The 15,815-nt window shown below is 41.5% G+C and overlaps 1 protein-coding gene across 2 annotated transcripts in view; it reads left to right on the top strand.

Annotated features, from left to right (window-relative positions):
* The window catches only part of klhdc8b (kelch domain containing 8B), a 51,455-nt gene that overhangs the window by 7,389 nt on the left and 28,251 nt on the right, over positions 1–15,815 (top strand). For both annotated transcript variants that reach the window (XM_089003893.1, XM_089003811.1), the window contains exons 2-4: positions 5,757–5,857; positions 5,948–6,169; positions 7,879–8,312. In XM_089003893.1, the coding sequence (XP_088860019.1) occupies positions 7,922–8,312 (391 nt within the window). In that variant the 5' untranslated portion in view covers positions 5,757–5,857; positions 5,948–6,169; positions 7,879–7,921. The remainder of the gene's footprint in view (positions 1–5,756; positions 5,858–5,947; positions 6,170–7,878; positions 8,313–15,815) is intronic.

Genomic DNA, 15,815 nt, shown 5'->3' with positions numbered 1-15,815 from the left:
TTTGTTTTCTCTTGATTTTCACTCATGTCTGATCACAGTTTGCTTGACATTTCCTGGCAGCCTAAAATATCAGAAGTGTTCCCCAACCAAAGATAAAATCGTGGGTTGTGATTGACGCCGTAAGAAATCCTTTTTACATTACAGTAAAGTCTCGTTATATCGATATCGGATATATCGATAGTCCCGGTTATATCGATACTATTTCTATGCACGCACGGAGAAAATTACATGCAAACAGGGTCGGATATATCGATAGTCCCGGTTATATCGATATTTTTTCGGACTCCCTTGAATATCGATATAACGAGACATTACTGTATTTCCTTTTTTATGTATACTGTACTCGTACTGCACCAATAAGAGATATTCTATAGTTCATATTTTTACTCACTCATCTCTTTTCTACTCTATCTCTCTTTGAGCACAAATGAGAGGAAAATGTCCCCTACGACTAAGAAGGCCACGTGTGTGTGCCTGTGTGTATGCGTGTGTGTTGCGCGACATTTGACCCTGGCTCTGCAGCGGATTAAAACTCAACTAGTTTGTTGTATTACCAAATGAACAGATGGAGCTAGAACACTGCAGTCTGGTATCATCTGTCGTGTACAGTACATCAATGTCAACGCTTGGTTCAACGTCGCAAGCAGAAGCTTTGTGTGTGAGACATCCGCCCACGCGTATTCTCTTTCTCGGCGAGAAATAAATCTTCCACCGTTTCAGGACCCAATTGAAGCATTTGACAAGTGTATAACATCTCAGTTTTAAAGGCAAAGCCAACCATAAAAAAAGTACGAAAACAATGGTAAAAAGTGACAAATACAACTGTTAGCTTCAGGGATTCAGTTTGGATAATGCAACATTTGCGTTTGGCAATGTTTACGCCGCATGTGTTTTTCTCGGCTTGAAATGCATTCACTTTTTGACAACACAGTCTAAGCTAGTAATGGCCCGACTCGACATTGCTCAAAAGTATGCTTTAATTCTTGACGTTTGTGGCATTTGATGAAATAGAAGCATCACATAGACAGCTGCTCATGTTTGAGTGTAGAAGGAAAAGCTTAGTGATCTGTCCAAAGCTGGGATTCGCGCAAACGCCACACCAACGGAGGTCCTAGAAAATTCCTTCAAATATAATACAGTACGACCATCCATGCATCCATCCATTCATCCATATAACCCACCCATTGAACTATCCAGCCATACAACCCACCCATCCATCCATCCATCTGTTCATCCATCCATCCATCCATCCATCCATCCATCCATCCAATGTCCGTCTGTCCATCCATCCATCTATACAAATCCACCCATCGATCCATCTATTCATCCAACCTGACCCATCCATCCATCCATCCATCCATCCATCCATCCATCCATCCAACGTCCGTCTGTCCATCCATCCATCTATACAAATCCACCCATCGATCCATCTATTCATCCAACCTGACCCATCCATCCATCCATTAATCCATCCATCCATCCATCCAATCCAGCCAGCCTTGCAACCTGAATCCATCCATCCATCCATCCATCCATCCATCCATCCATCCATCCATCCATCCATCCATCCATCCATCCATCCATCCATCCATCCATCCATCCATAATACAATATAACCACCATTGCAACATTTCTTCAGTGTAACCCCACCCGCCCAAAAAAAACAACTAAAATGGAGGAGAAGGATAATTCACAGAGTTCATAATTCGAAAGCAATTCATAATTTCAAAGGCGCCCTGACAACATTGGCTTCCTCTTCTTGCGTTGCACACACAAATAAATGTCAGAGTGACAAATAGTGTCTTTCCTTATTAGTTTAGGCTGACATGCGGTGAACAAGATTGTAATCACATTCCAACATTCCTGGATTCAAATCTCGCCTTTTGATCAGAGTGCAGTTTGGGAGTTCCTCTGTTTCCCGACAATGTAAAATAAAAACATACATTAACTGGAGACTTGAATTTGGTCATTTAGCAGGAAATTGTTTGTTGAATTTTGGAGCTACTGTTTTTACATTATGCGGCTAGATCATTTGTTAGTTTGATACATGATTTGCCTGCCTTGATGGTGATGGATGACACCGGACGTGATCAGATGACACACACTGGCGGTCGCAGATCAGGAAGTTTGTAAACATCTAACCTCTGTGAACAAACTATTTCCTGTTTTTCGATTGGATCAGACAGTAAGTTGGACTCACTCAATTTGGAAAGGGAGGAATTAAATTCACTTGAATGGAGTGGCGCTCTCTTTCGTTTCCCATCGGGTCTCATACATCAATTGTTACGGGGCGAGCCAAACTGGATGAGGTGGGGGGCGGATTAAAATGGGAAGATTAACGGCTCTCACGTCCAATTGAAACAAGCAGTCGGAGGTTTGAAAACCGTTACCCGAGTATGCCTCTGGAAGGTGGTGTCAGTGATGTCAGCGATGCTGTCTCCGTGGCGACAGACAGACTGGAGGCTCAACCTCGAGGGCATGGTGTGTTGCCTGCCACAGACGGCAAATGTTCCGTCGAGACAAGCCATACAATGAAGCGAAGGGATGTCATTTTGTTTTGCTGTTATGTACCTCATCACTGAGACCCTTTTAAATATCTCACTTTTTCATTTCTGGGAGCTTAACAAGACCTCAGTTCAATTTTATGGCTCAGTTGTTTGTTTGCTATTCTGTCTTTGTGTTGTCATCATGACTATGTTGTACAAAAGGTGTGTTCAGAAGTCTTCCCTAAAGGGTGGAAGCGGACAATTGTCCATGAAGAACTGTTTTCCAAATCACTGTGGATTAGCGTATTTTCCGCACTCTCGGGCAGTTGGGAGGGAATGGCGCACGTTCAATGAATGGCCTTTTTGTAAACTGTTTTCCCATGTCGGGCCGGGCGCACCTCGTTATATGGCGCATAGAATAGAAGCTAGTGGATGTGGTTCATTATACATCCACCAGAAGGAGTTATGCTAAATACAATACAGTACAGCTTTATTTATATTGCGCTTCCACAATCGCTGCAAGTGGAATAAACATAATATTTCAAATACTACACCCATGGAATAAGATTATTGATCTATATATAAATGCATAAGATTATAAATTACATCAGATTATAAATCGCAGTGTTAGTTTTTGAGAAAATGTAATGCTTTTAGGTGCACCATATAGAGTGGAAGATGCGGAATATGAATTCTCCCAGGCCTCTACATTTTACATTCGTTAATTTGATCCTGCTTCATTAATTCATTGGGTTGCTATTCTTTCAAAACTTTCTCAACCATAATTAACAAATCCCAAAACAGTGTTGATTTTAAAATTATTCAGATGGCGAAATGTACTGCATACTTCTATTCCACTTGGGCCTGTCAATGTGGAGGCAATCTAGACTATGGTGACAACGTTCTTTTTCCTTGTTTGAAAATACGTTTTGGACTTATGTGGGCGCTGTTAGTGGCAGACGCGATGCAGCCGCTTGCGGCAATCTTTGTCAGACCGAGTCATGCCAACATCCTCGTAACACAAATCTCCCATAACACGCCGGTGCGATCATGCTTTTAACTGGTGAATTATGTAACGCAAATCAACACAAGTGCTTTTTTTTCTCCTTTTCTTTCTCTTCTATCCACATACTGTAGGTGATGAAAAGTTCTGATAAAAGATGAAATCAAGTGCTTCATATCAAACGAGAAGATGTGGCGATGCCCTTGGGTGATGACGGCATGAAGAGTAAAGAAAGAAAAAAAATCTCATTAGTGTTCTCAGTGAGGGCTTCATGTGGGTGGAGGTGAATGCGTATGTTTGCATGGCAACCACACTCGCTCACCACATAATTTTGCTGCTTTTTTTGGGTATTTTTAAAGTGATGTGTTGTGTCATGTGATTCTGGAGAAGCCAGAAACTGCCATTGTATTTATTTAAAATGTATTTCTTTATTTATTGGTTTATTAATTTTCATTTGTTCGTATTTGCAATTATTTAATAGAACATATGGACCCGTTTATCAATGAAAAGTTTTTTTCTGCTGTCATCTGTACTTCTTTGAATGTGTCGGACGTTTTGCTCCTCCTCCGAAGAGCTTTGTCAGGGAACTAAAGTTGTGCTGGTAACTCTGGCCCTAAATATAACCCGAATGGACAGAGATGGCCAGACCTCTGCTCTGAGAAGTCCCTGCTCTAACGTTGGGGGAGCAGTAAACTACTCCCCAAAAATAATCTGATTGCTTCTTTTGTTCAGTCTGATTACCTCAAATGTTCTATGCCTGGCTCTGTTTGCCCCATTACCAGAGTGGATTGATACTAGTGGATTGTTGCAACCACCTGGATCTTTCCCCAGGCCCTTTACGGTTTTGACTTTGCATGGATTCTCCAGCTTCGTGTTATTAGAAGTGTAATCTAAACATATTTGAACTTTTTGTTACACACCACATACAACACGTCTCATGTATATGCTCCACTTCCTATTTGGAGAGGAAATCTGTCTTTGCACTATTTCTTGGCGACACACTATTCTTTTTACATTTGTGTGACAGGGACTCTTTTTGTTCTCTATTCTGATAAGGTGGTGAACTTTCCGTTGTGTTCTCTTGGCCACTGATCATTTTCATTGTTTTTCTTCATTACATTTGTTGGTTCCCGGAGGAAAAATACATTGAGACAATGAGTCCACAGAATGGAGACATCCACTACTAATCTACAAGTTGGGGCTTCATGCTGGGAATGCTAATAATCGTTTTAAACATCTTTTTTCCCTTTTCTCATGCTTCCTGTTGTGCAGCCATTCAGCCGGAAGCTTTCACTCCCGCTGTTAAATTTAGTCCCGCAAAAGTTCAGTTTCACCTCAAAATAGCTCGACCTCTTTTCAAAATCTCTAAGCTTCTTTCTGAGAACATTAGTGTGTATACTTTGCCTTTTCAGGAGCACTTGCTTCCTATTCACAAAGACCCCTTTCATGTAATCGTGCGGTTGCCAGAAAACGGCTACATACTGTATGAGGATCACGGAGGGTTGACGGTGGAACGAAGCACTCTGAAGAGATTGTTATCAGCCTGAAAATGTTATCATTTTAATTTTTGGTTGCTTTTACCCATATAAATTTAGTTCACGATGAGAAACAAAAGGACCGCTACGATGTGTGATTTTTACAGTCAAGGGCGGTCCTTTAGTGACGTCACGTACGGACTTGTCACCAACTCAAAAACAAGACTTCCTGAATATTCAGCGTGAGTCTTAAAATGTAAAATATAGCTAAATGCGGTGGAATCGTATTAAAATACGCTCAGTAGAAGTCATTTGAAGCCATTTTACAAATTATGGACACAACTTGTCCGGAGACGTCATTTGTCCTTTAAGCAACAGCATGGAGTGAGCGTTTGATTTTCCGTTGTCACTTGTTTGGAATGCTCCATCGATGCAAAATATTTTGCACTTGGGAGGGAGGTGGAACATGTCTCCAAATCAGTTTTGAACACGGCTCAGTTGAATGTGGCAAATATCTCAAGTGGCCCGTACGCAACAAGCAAACAACGATTCATACGTTGCCTTAGGAACAGCATCCACGGGGGTGTGATCAGCAGCGTGGGATGTCTGAAGGTCATTTGGGTTTTCTGAAATTAGAATTCATTTACATCTAGCGAAAAACACGCCCATTGTCCTTTTGTGCAGCCTTTAGATCTGTCATGGGATGTTTGGTCACTTTGTTTTCCGCCATATTATTTATTTTAAATAATGTGACTTGCCATTTAAAAACCATGTCTCTGTGTTTTGTTGCAGGTTGGGCCTCAACGAGGGACTTTCTCCAAAGGTCTTGCATGCATCTGCTCTTCCGACTCAGAATATATTCATCCAGGCCATGGAGATGTTGCTTAATTAAGGCAGGAATAGCTTTTGCTTTTGCTCTTGTCAAATTTTCATTTTGCGCTGTTTATCATGTACCCTCTTTAATTTCTTTCTTTTTTTTTTAGATTGGATGCTGCCTATGATTTTTACGGGATGAGTTCTGAAACCTGAAAAAAATATTGAAGTCCCAATAAGCGCTCCTCGGAGGACGCTCTAAGAGAAGGATACGCAGCCAGGGAAACAGTGGAAAAGAAAGTTGTGAAGGGCAGATGGCTTTGCTGTTCACAAACCAACAGCCGAATGAATAAAATATTTAAATAGGGGTAGACGTGACATCTGGAAGAGGGGTGAGTGCCACACCGTTTCTTTTTTCCTCCAATCTGTCCTTCACATTCATCATCCTATCCTATGCTTCCTAAGCTCCCTCTCCTGGATGCAAATGTACAACTTCTGCTGAACTTAATATTTACAGGAGTGCACCTCAAAGCATTCCATTTTCTCAATATGGATCAATATTCAGATTACCGTATTTTCCAGTGGACAAGGTGCACCGGAGTATAAGGCGCACCCCAATGGATGCTGAACGTATTTTCAAACTTTTTACAAATATAAGGCACACATTCAAAAAATGAAAAAAGTTTTCCAAATACAATATATAAAGATATTAACGTTTTCCAAATGTAAGGCACATTACATTATAAGGCGCTACAGTAGGGGTTGGGGTTATGCATTACTTATTCTACGAAGGAAATGGAGTCAGTAGCTGCTGACAGTAGTTGCAAGACCTCTTGTGGTTCAATATTATTTCACATATAAGGCGCACCTGCACGTAAGGCACAGGGTCATATTTTGAAGAAAATCAAGGCTTTTCGATGTGCCTTATTCACCGGGAAATACGGTACTTGGAATTAGTATTTTAAATGCTGACATAAGAGAGTCCTACTGTGAATCGCATTGTGTTAAAACCGGTAATTCTTGTTATCGCGCAAATCTTCACATAAGTCCTGTGAACAATGACAACGAGTTTTACTTACTCTCCCAAAAATGTTGCAATAAACAGATCCGAATCATGAGTCAAAATTATGATGCTAGGAAACTCATGGTAAGGCATGAGTGGATGAATATTGTGAGTCATACTGCTTCTTCTTAAAAAAAACCACCCGCAGCCTCCAAGATACATTTTTTTAATTCGTTTATTTTTTATTTTTGAAGTGTTGTTACATTTTTGTAATACAAAAGGTTAGGAAACTGATCTAGTTGATGTACACAATTATGAGCAAAACCTCATGACCAATTAGCAATATCATGCTAAAACAAGTTTGCGAGTTAGAAGGTTGTAACGAAAATGAAAACTAGTTCCCAAGATTTAAATAATAACTCTATATTTAAAATACAGGGTGGCCCAATATTGGAGTGGTTAGCACACCGGCTTCACAGTGCAGAAGTTGTGAGTTAAAGTCCCGGAACAACCTCCCTGTGTGGAGTTTGCATGTTCTCCACGGGCCTGTGTGGGTTTTCTCCAGGTCATCCGTTACCCACATTCCAAAAACATACATGGCAGGCTGATTGAACACGCCAAATTCTCCCTAGGTGTGAGTGTGAGACTGACTGTTGTTTGTCTCTGTGTGCCCTGCGATTGGCTGGCAACCAATTCAGGGTGTCCCCCGCCTAGTGCCCGAAGACAGCTGGGATAGGCTCCAGCACACCCCCGTAACCCTAATGAGGAAAAAGCAGTACGGAAAATGGATGCATGGATATTTTAAAAACACCATGGTTTCATTTAGCTGCATTATTCCAACATTCAAATGTTGCATCATTCATTGGAGGTCAATGCAAAAACTTCAGTGTACTTGAAGAGGTGCCGAGTGGTACACCAGATGACGTTGTAGTGAAAACAAATGTGTGTTAACCTATAGTCATCATGGCGCAGTACTGTCTGGATCTACCATGATTTATCAGTTACGCAAGTCAGGTGAACTAGTTCCATATTGTTCGGCCTTGGTGGAGGTCGCCCGCGTAGGTGAAAGCAATTGTAACTGTTTTATCTTTCTTATAGCCTGGTTTGTGATGGTGCCCCCCCACCGCTCAACCTCGGAGACATGCCCGTGCAGGAGATGGCGGTGAGTCCTGTCAAGTCCCTGTACTGGGAGAAGTTCCCCCCTATGTCCCAGCGCAGAGTCTACTGTACCCCCATCTATCACGAAGGCCTGGTCTATGTGCTGGGGGGCTGCAGCGAGACCGGCATGCCCTTGGACAGCGCGGAGGTGCTCGATGTGGAGAGCCAGACGTGGAGCCAACTGCCGCCGCTGCCCACGGCGAGGGCGGGGGCTGCCGCCGTGGCGCTTGGGGGGCAGGTCATGGTACTAGGAGGAATGAATCAGCAACAGACCCCCTTGGCATCAGTGGACGTTTTTCACCCAGATGAGGGCAAATGGGAGCCGAAGGCCAGTCTGGGGCAGCCATCCATGGGCGTTACCACTGTGCAGAAAGGTATGTTACCGTTACATGAAGCAGAGAGAAAGCAAGATAGCTTGGGAAGTTGGCCACTTGGCTCTACTTGTGGCTGTGTGTTTTTGTTCAAATAGGAGTACCTACATTTTCTTTGTATTTTATGTCATCTTTTGAAGGAATTAGCTTTGCATTGTGTTTTACTCAATAGACACCAACACAAGACCAAATGTCATTCACTGTCACAATAACAACTAGGGTCAATTCAAAGTGTTCAATAAAACCGGCCATGCTCGTTTTGGGCATCTGGGAGGAAACTGGAATACCCGTAGAACGCCAACACTGGCACCGGGAAGAGAAGTTAACTCCACACAGGAACCCTGCGCATTGTGAGATCAATGTCCTAACCAGTCGCCTCAAGACATTTGAAAATATTTTTGTTGGCCGAAAAATGAGTCAGATGACTTTGGGACCGTTCGTCAACTTCAGGATGAAGTTGTTTTTGGGTCGAGGATGGTACTTAATATCCTTTTGGTTGTGCCTGTGATTGCGTCGGTGCTGACTAAAGTCCTGTTTCCAATCAGACCGTGTCCGGATTGCTCAAGCAGCCAGTCACTGACGGTGTAGTCGGTCAGAAGTGTGATTCCTGAACTCAGTGTTTCTGTTTTCCAGAGGTGTTAGTTAAGATATGATTTTGAGACCTTGCAATGTATTATTCTTGTTCCTGTGACTGTATCGTGACGCCACTATCTCCTCGCCCCATTATTCCTTGTCACGTTCACTTAGTTACCTTATTCTCTCTCCCTGTAAAAGAAGTGTCAACACGTGCTAAATCTTTCCATTAAGAAAAGTGTCAATGCTAAATAATCCTATTCGAAGTAAACGACGCAATCCGAGCCCTATTCGTCAAGTCGCCTATTCTCTGTGCTACTCTCACATTCGCTGTTATCTCCAGGGTAATTGAGAAGTATGAATCTCTTAATAGGACATTAAATTAGCCAAAAAAACGATTTCATTTGACTTGTCGCGCCTCACCGGCTGCCCTTTGTCCCAATTGGCTCATTGGCAGACATGCAAATAACAGTTTATCTGCGCTCGATAGGGTATTTTACTTCTTTCGCAGCACGGTCCAAATAATGAGGACAGATTAATTGTGTTACTCTTGTGTCTTGACCAGGAGAATCAAGTAGAAGTAATGGCATGTGAGACCAAGAGATATGACATTGGAATTAGTTACATTATTTCTTGGATGAGAGTACAGTCACAACCTGCAGGAACAGTAACAACGAGCGGAATATTCCCTTTTCTTTTTGTCAATTTGTGAACGCAGCCTTTTTGTTTTTGAACGCCACTTGCATGATCATTGTCCATGAGTCACATGATCAAGTAGCACATTACTCAGCAGCACGGGAGCATTTTAGCTCCCCGGTTAAGAGCAGGAATAGAAATTGCATCGTCGACTGGAGGCAGACGATTTGGGACAGAACAGGTGATGGCACAATCAACAATGCGGGGCAAAAGCTGACTGGCGACTCGGTATTTCAAGGATGTGACTTGCCAAAGATTGCCCAAGAAAAAAAAATCAGCTCAAAATAAATGTATAATTTTAGCCGTTCGTATTACTCAAAAATGGTTGGCCAAGTTTAATTAACCCTTGACCTTTAGTAAAAAATTAAATCGACATTCATTCATAATAGTCATGAATGACTTTACTTCACCGTTTAGTCGTCAAAGTCGAGGCCCGGGGGCCAAATCTGTCCCACCACATCATTTTATTCGGCCCGCGAAGCATGCATCACAAAACCACAACAGCCACTACATTGGAAAAAAAAATATGACTTGAAGGATACATCTGCCAGATGCACTGGGACACATCATCAGTGATGTATACTGGATTCATTGGGTGTTTCGGGTCTCGCAACATCAGACACCCTCACCCAGGCGACCCAGCCGGGGTGGATCACGTCCCGGCTTGTGTCCCAGTAGCAACCCACGAATCTGCCCTCTTCAGCCACAACCACCTTGTGGCTTTCTCTGCTGCTTCACTAGTAGCATGAATGGCCCTCTTCTTGGCCAGCCCAATGAAAATGTAGCACTAATGTAAAAATCTGTCCCCAAAAAAACTTTAACATTATATTGCAAGACTCCTCGTGTTGCAGCACAACAATAATCAAACAAAACAAATATGAAATATCGGAAATTATTTGTGCGCTGGTAGGATGATAACATGCACACATTCAGTACATGTTTGCCTAAAATATAAACGGCTTCATGACCTTTACTTCATTGAAGTCATTCAGGTATATTACGGCTTTTAATATTCAAAAACATAAAAACTTAACATTAATTTTTACAAATCCTAATTCTCTATCAATTTGGTGTGCCAGAATAAAAAGAACCCTCTATGCTAAATGTAGCATCTGCTTGAAGGCAAAAACATGAAATACATATTTTCTTTTAGGATGTAAATTTAGGCATCAAGGGGATTTATTGTACTTTATTGATTCCACTGGAGGAAAATTATGGAGTTATAGCGCCCACATTGTTTCCCCTCTTGCTGTGGCCAGAAATCCTAATAACAAAACAATAACAAAAACAAGGTTATTTACATGAACTATCCATCAACTATCCATCAAAATAAAACTTGTTAAAATGGACAAGAACAACATAGAAGTCAAGATAATTCCTGAATAAAATTCCTCTCAAATATTTGCTATTGGAAATGGCGAGTCAATTGCTGTACAGTATATGATTTAGCCCCGATTGCGTTGAACTCTCAGAAGCTAATCAGATGAATAATGAAAGCACATTAAATACTCTTATCGCTGCTACTGTTGTTGCCGCTGCCGCTGCTGTTGCTGCAGTAAGATCATGCATTTGCATGACAGAGCCGTGCGTGCTTCTGCATGCACGGAAACAAGAACAGTAACTGCTGCATTGATTTTTTTCAAGAATGCTTGCTTGTGTATGACTTGTCGTTATCCATATGGGGCGTAGGTCATTTCAGAATGCAGCTCTATACTATTAAAGTAAACACGCACACACACACACACACACACACACACACACACACGCACACACACACACACACACACACACACACACACACACACACACACACACACACAGAAACACACACACACACACACATTCAAATCCTCTCATATAAAGTCATGTTTTGATCACCCTATTTACTATGCTAAGCTACTGTTTTCGGAGCTCTCTCAAAGAGTATTGAGTTCCTCCTCATGAGTATTTGCGGCAATTTTTTATGACAACCACGGATATCCAATTATCACGCTTGTATCCACAAGCAAGGACGTATTTCATAAAAATAAAAAAACAACAACAACCATAAAAGAATCATCTCAACATGCTCTTTTAGAGGCTCTTTGGAACGGAAGTTTGGATCCGTCGTTACTTATTTTATCGGTGATTTAGGCATCCGGTCTCGACAGTCCATGAAGGAAAATAAGAACAATCTCAGTATATTACTGAATTATCATATAGATAGCATGCATGCAGAAAGTCTCGATGATGCCCAACTCACTTTGAAACTCTTAATGTTGTGGTTTGTATGGGGAAACTATTGTAATAGCCACAGTGTTTATTTATTTCACCCTTTTGTATTTCTGCACAGCATGGCTGTTCTGAATGTGGATTATGTAGTAGAAGGAGTACATCATTACAGAAGTAAACAATAGGTGTGATTCACTGGTACATTTTCTTCCAAAAAAAAAAAAAATTCTAACACACTGAGTGTGATCACACGAGTTTATGAGGGACAACTGAGTGAAATAACATGGCTGCACCTTGTCCATTTTTCATTAGCATATCCTCATAAGTACAGTAAAGCAGCATGGGATGTAGTTAAAGAGAGAAAGAGACTCAGAAGTCGCAGGGTCTTTTTAAGTATACATGAATTGCTCTTGAAAAAAAGAAAAAATGTCCCAGGAGTGCATAGAAGGATGATGTGCATCTATAAAACAAGTTATGTGTGTGTCTAACTGTAGCTGTTCATTTTAATTCTATTCTCAAAAATGTTGTTGGAATTTCGTTTTTCCCCCTTCAAATACTTGAGAATACAAATTGATTAATAATAATAATAATTGGATCAAGACTCACAAGGTTTTTGAAATGCTAAGAACCATTAATGAGCGAGACGCTTCTGGTGCTTTACCAGCTGGAATTGCCTTGGGTGAGCCGATAAAAGATTTTTGGGGGGCATGGAGTCAGACTGCCAGTGGAATGTGTTAACATTTTCTTTCCCCTTTCAATTTTAATGTATAAAAAAAGCTTCTTTATTCACGTCCCCTTGGTTCATCCTTCTCGCTTTTCGAGAGGTGGATGTCAGTAAGCATCAAACGTGTCTGCAGTGCAATTATTTTTAACGTGTTTCAAGGTGTTGTATTGCTGATGTGCAGACGTCAATTGTCAAAAGTCTCAAATACATCAGAAAAATCCACAATTTAAGATTAGACCACTTTGAATATTTTGTCAGCCACTTTATGATTAGTTTGTGCACACGAATCACTTGCAATTAACCTTCACCTGATTTTTTTTCTTTCAGTATAACCGTTAATAATACACCTTTCGTCGAGCACTCATCCCACATCCAAGTCAAAGTGGGTGGAGTTCCTACACAGTACTACTGGTCTAAATGTGAGCGTGAACCTTTGTCAGTAGAGATGTGATTAACTTGTGACCAGTCCATGGTGTCAGTTGAGGTGTGCTCCTGTGCACGTGTGCCTGTCGCAGGAGACTCATGCTCATTATCGTAGTTCTGTCTTTCCTCCCGAGGCCCATTATGACTGTGGAGCGAAAATAAATAGATGATCGTCTCACATTATATTGACACAACAAATTGTATGTCTTTTGAAATCAGAGGCCGCAAGAATTTTTGGGGGAGAAAGTCTACCCGTATTTTCCGGTGTATAAGGCGCACCCAAAAGCCTTGATTTTCTTCAAAAGATGACCCTGCGCCTTACACGCAGGTGTGCCTTGGATGTGAAGTAATATTGAGCCGAGCCGCAACAGCCGTCGACTCCATTTCCCCCATAGAAGAAGTAGTGCTTAACGTCAGCCTCTACTGCAGCACCTTATAATGTGGTGTGCCTTATATTTGGAAAACTTTGATATATTTATTTATTATATTTGTAAAACTTTTGTCATTCATTGAAGGTGCGCCTTGTAGTCCGGTGTACCTTATATAAATAAAATGTTAGAAAAAAAACATTCATTGGGGATGCATCTTATACTTTGGTGTGCTTTATACATCGGAAAATACGGTACATTTATTTTAACAGGGACATTGTTAATAAAAAAAACTGCTTACAATACATCTACATTGTCAGAATGTTTGTGATTTTGCGACAATTTGCCATTTTTATTTTCTGCACGACACAAAATAGTCCATGCACATCATTTGCAGCAAATTCACGTGTGCCATACTGGATAAGCGGTATAAAAAATGTGCTGACGGATGACATACATGACATAGTCCATTTATTCAGATTAAATTTGCAATGTTATTGGAAAATCCATGATTTCATCATTTAAAATTGTTATTTTTTAAACTAGGACAATCTGTAAACGATAGGCTGTATAATTGCGTGTGTGGTTAGCATGTTACTTTAGCGTAGGGGTATGCAATTAATTTGGCAAATGAGCCACATGAGAAACTGGAACATATGCCAATATGTTAACCTCGTGATTGCGCTTGTGAATGTGCCCTGATGCCATTTGATTGGTCAAATCCAGCCAAACAAGTGTGCGGAAAAATCCTACTGGCCCCTCTGCACCCTGCCCACCACCTTTTCCAGCTACTCCCCTCAGGCAGGCGCTACCGATCCGTGCGCACGAAATCCAGCAGAAATTTAAACAGCTTCCTCCCCCAAGCTATTGACTCTCTGAACAGTAACCCAAATAGAACTGTATAGTGCCTCAATTTTTCTTGTGATGATACGAGTGCAGCGTGTTTTACAGAGACAAATTCCTTGTGTGTTCTACATACTTGGCCATAAAGATGATTCTGATTCTGATGTCACCTTAGCCCACAACCAGGGAATCTGGATGATGACCACCCGAAATATTGTAGTAATTATTGACGACTAAATTCATGTTGCGAGGGGAATCTTGCTCAATCAACATAGCTGTGTAAAAGTACCATTTTTTATTTGCGTAACCACAAAGAAATGTTGCATTAAAAGTACGCTCTACCTACAATGTATCCCAAAATGTTACTTGGGTAACTCATTGAGCAATTATATGCCTCCTGTGTTTTATTAAACCCTGGGTAGGTTCCAAAGCCATTTAATATGCAGTGCTACCCTTGTCTAAGACTAAAATATCAATGGCATATTGAGTAAAAACATCGATACGCCACCTTTAGCTTTGATTGCACTAACAGTCCTTATTGCTGACCTGCACGTGTTCCACAGGCGGGCAATGAGAGGCCAGTGGGAAATGTCAGGCGAGCCCAAAAATAGCTTCACTTTTTCTAGATGTTGATCTGCGAGTAAGGCCATCAGAAGGAAACACTTCCATGTCTTCGGCCACATCGATTGTCTTTGTTGATTTCAAGGGTGTATTATCAACAGCCACACTGAAAAAAATAGGGTGACCATTTTTGGTAACTGATGCGTACAAAGTCATAAAGTGGCTGACAAAATATTCAAGGTCCAAGTTTAAATTAGGGATTTTGTTGAGGCGTTTGAGACTTTTGACAATTGACATCTGCACTTTTGCTACACAACGCCTTGAAGCACTTTGAAATAATTGCACTGCAGACCATTTTGAAGGTTGCGGACACCCACCTCTCTAAAAGTGAGAAGGCTACCAATAAAAAAGCTGTTTTATGCGTTAAAATTGCAATGGGAAAGAAAACGTTACCACATTCCATTGGCGCTCTGACTGCATGCCAAAAAACACAAAAACAAAAAACATTTTATCAGCTCACCTAAGGCAATTCTAGCTGGTAAAGCCAGCATTTCAAAATTGCTGGGAATAACTATTCTCTCGTCGCGTATTAGTGATGCTCCAACCACTGATGTCTGTGATTGGCAACTCTCGTTACTCTTTGTCATCAACGTATAGCATGCATGAGCAAAATGCCCCGTGGTGCATTCATTTACTTCTGACAAGTCCATCCAGGAGAACGTTTTACCGACTACTCGCAGGACACAATGTTGCATACGCCGCTGTAGCAACTCCTCAATTCAAATGTCCTATGGAGTTTTCATCCAGAAAGTTACTTGACACCCCCCTGCAGGGCTCCTGTGTGTGTGTGTGTGTCTCTGTGAATGTGTGTGTGTGTGTGTGTATGCGTGAGAGACATGACAGCCCTGCTCGCTTCCTGCGGGAGTAAAGTTGAGGTGTTCCTCTTTTCTCTGACACAGCAGAGGAAGTGAGAATCAGAGCAACTTAAGGTTGATGACTTGTGAAAAGAGACTAGCGAGGTAACAAAAAGCAGAGCGCGTGCGTTAGTGCGCTACGTGTGCGGCAAAAGGAGTATGCCGGGGGAGGGATGGAGGGGAGGGGTTGAAG

Source organism: Hippocampus bargibanti, linkage group LG01 (genome assembly GCF_051943395.1).
Source record: "Hippocampus bargibanti isolate YZ-2025 linkage group LG01, ASM5194339v1, whole genome shotgun sequence".
NCBI lineage: Eukaryota > Metazoa > Chordata > Actinopteri > Syngnathiformes > Syngnathidae > Hippocampus > Hippocampus bargibanti.
Note: the sequence above shows the minus strand (reverse complement) of the source record. Positions and strands in the feature narration are given on the sequence as shown.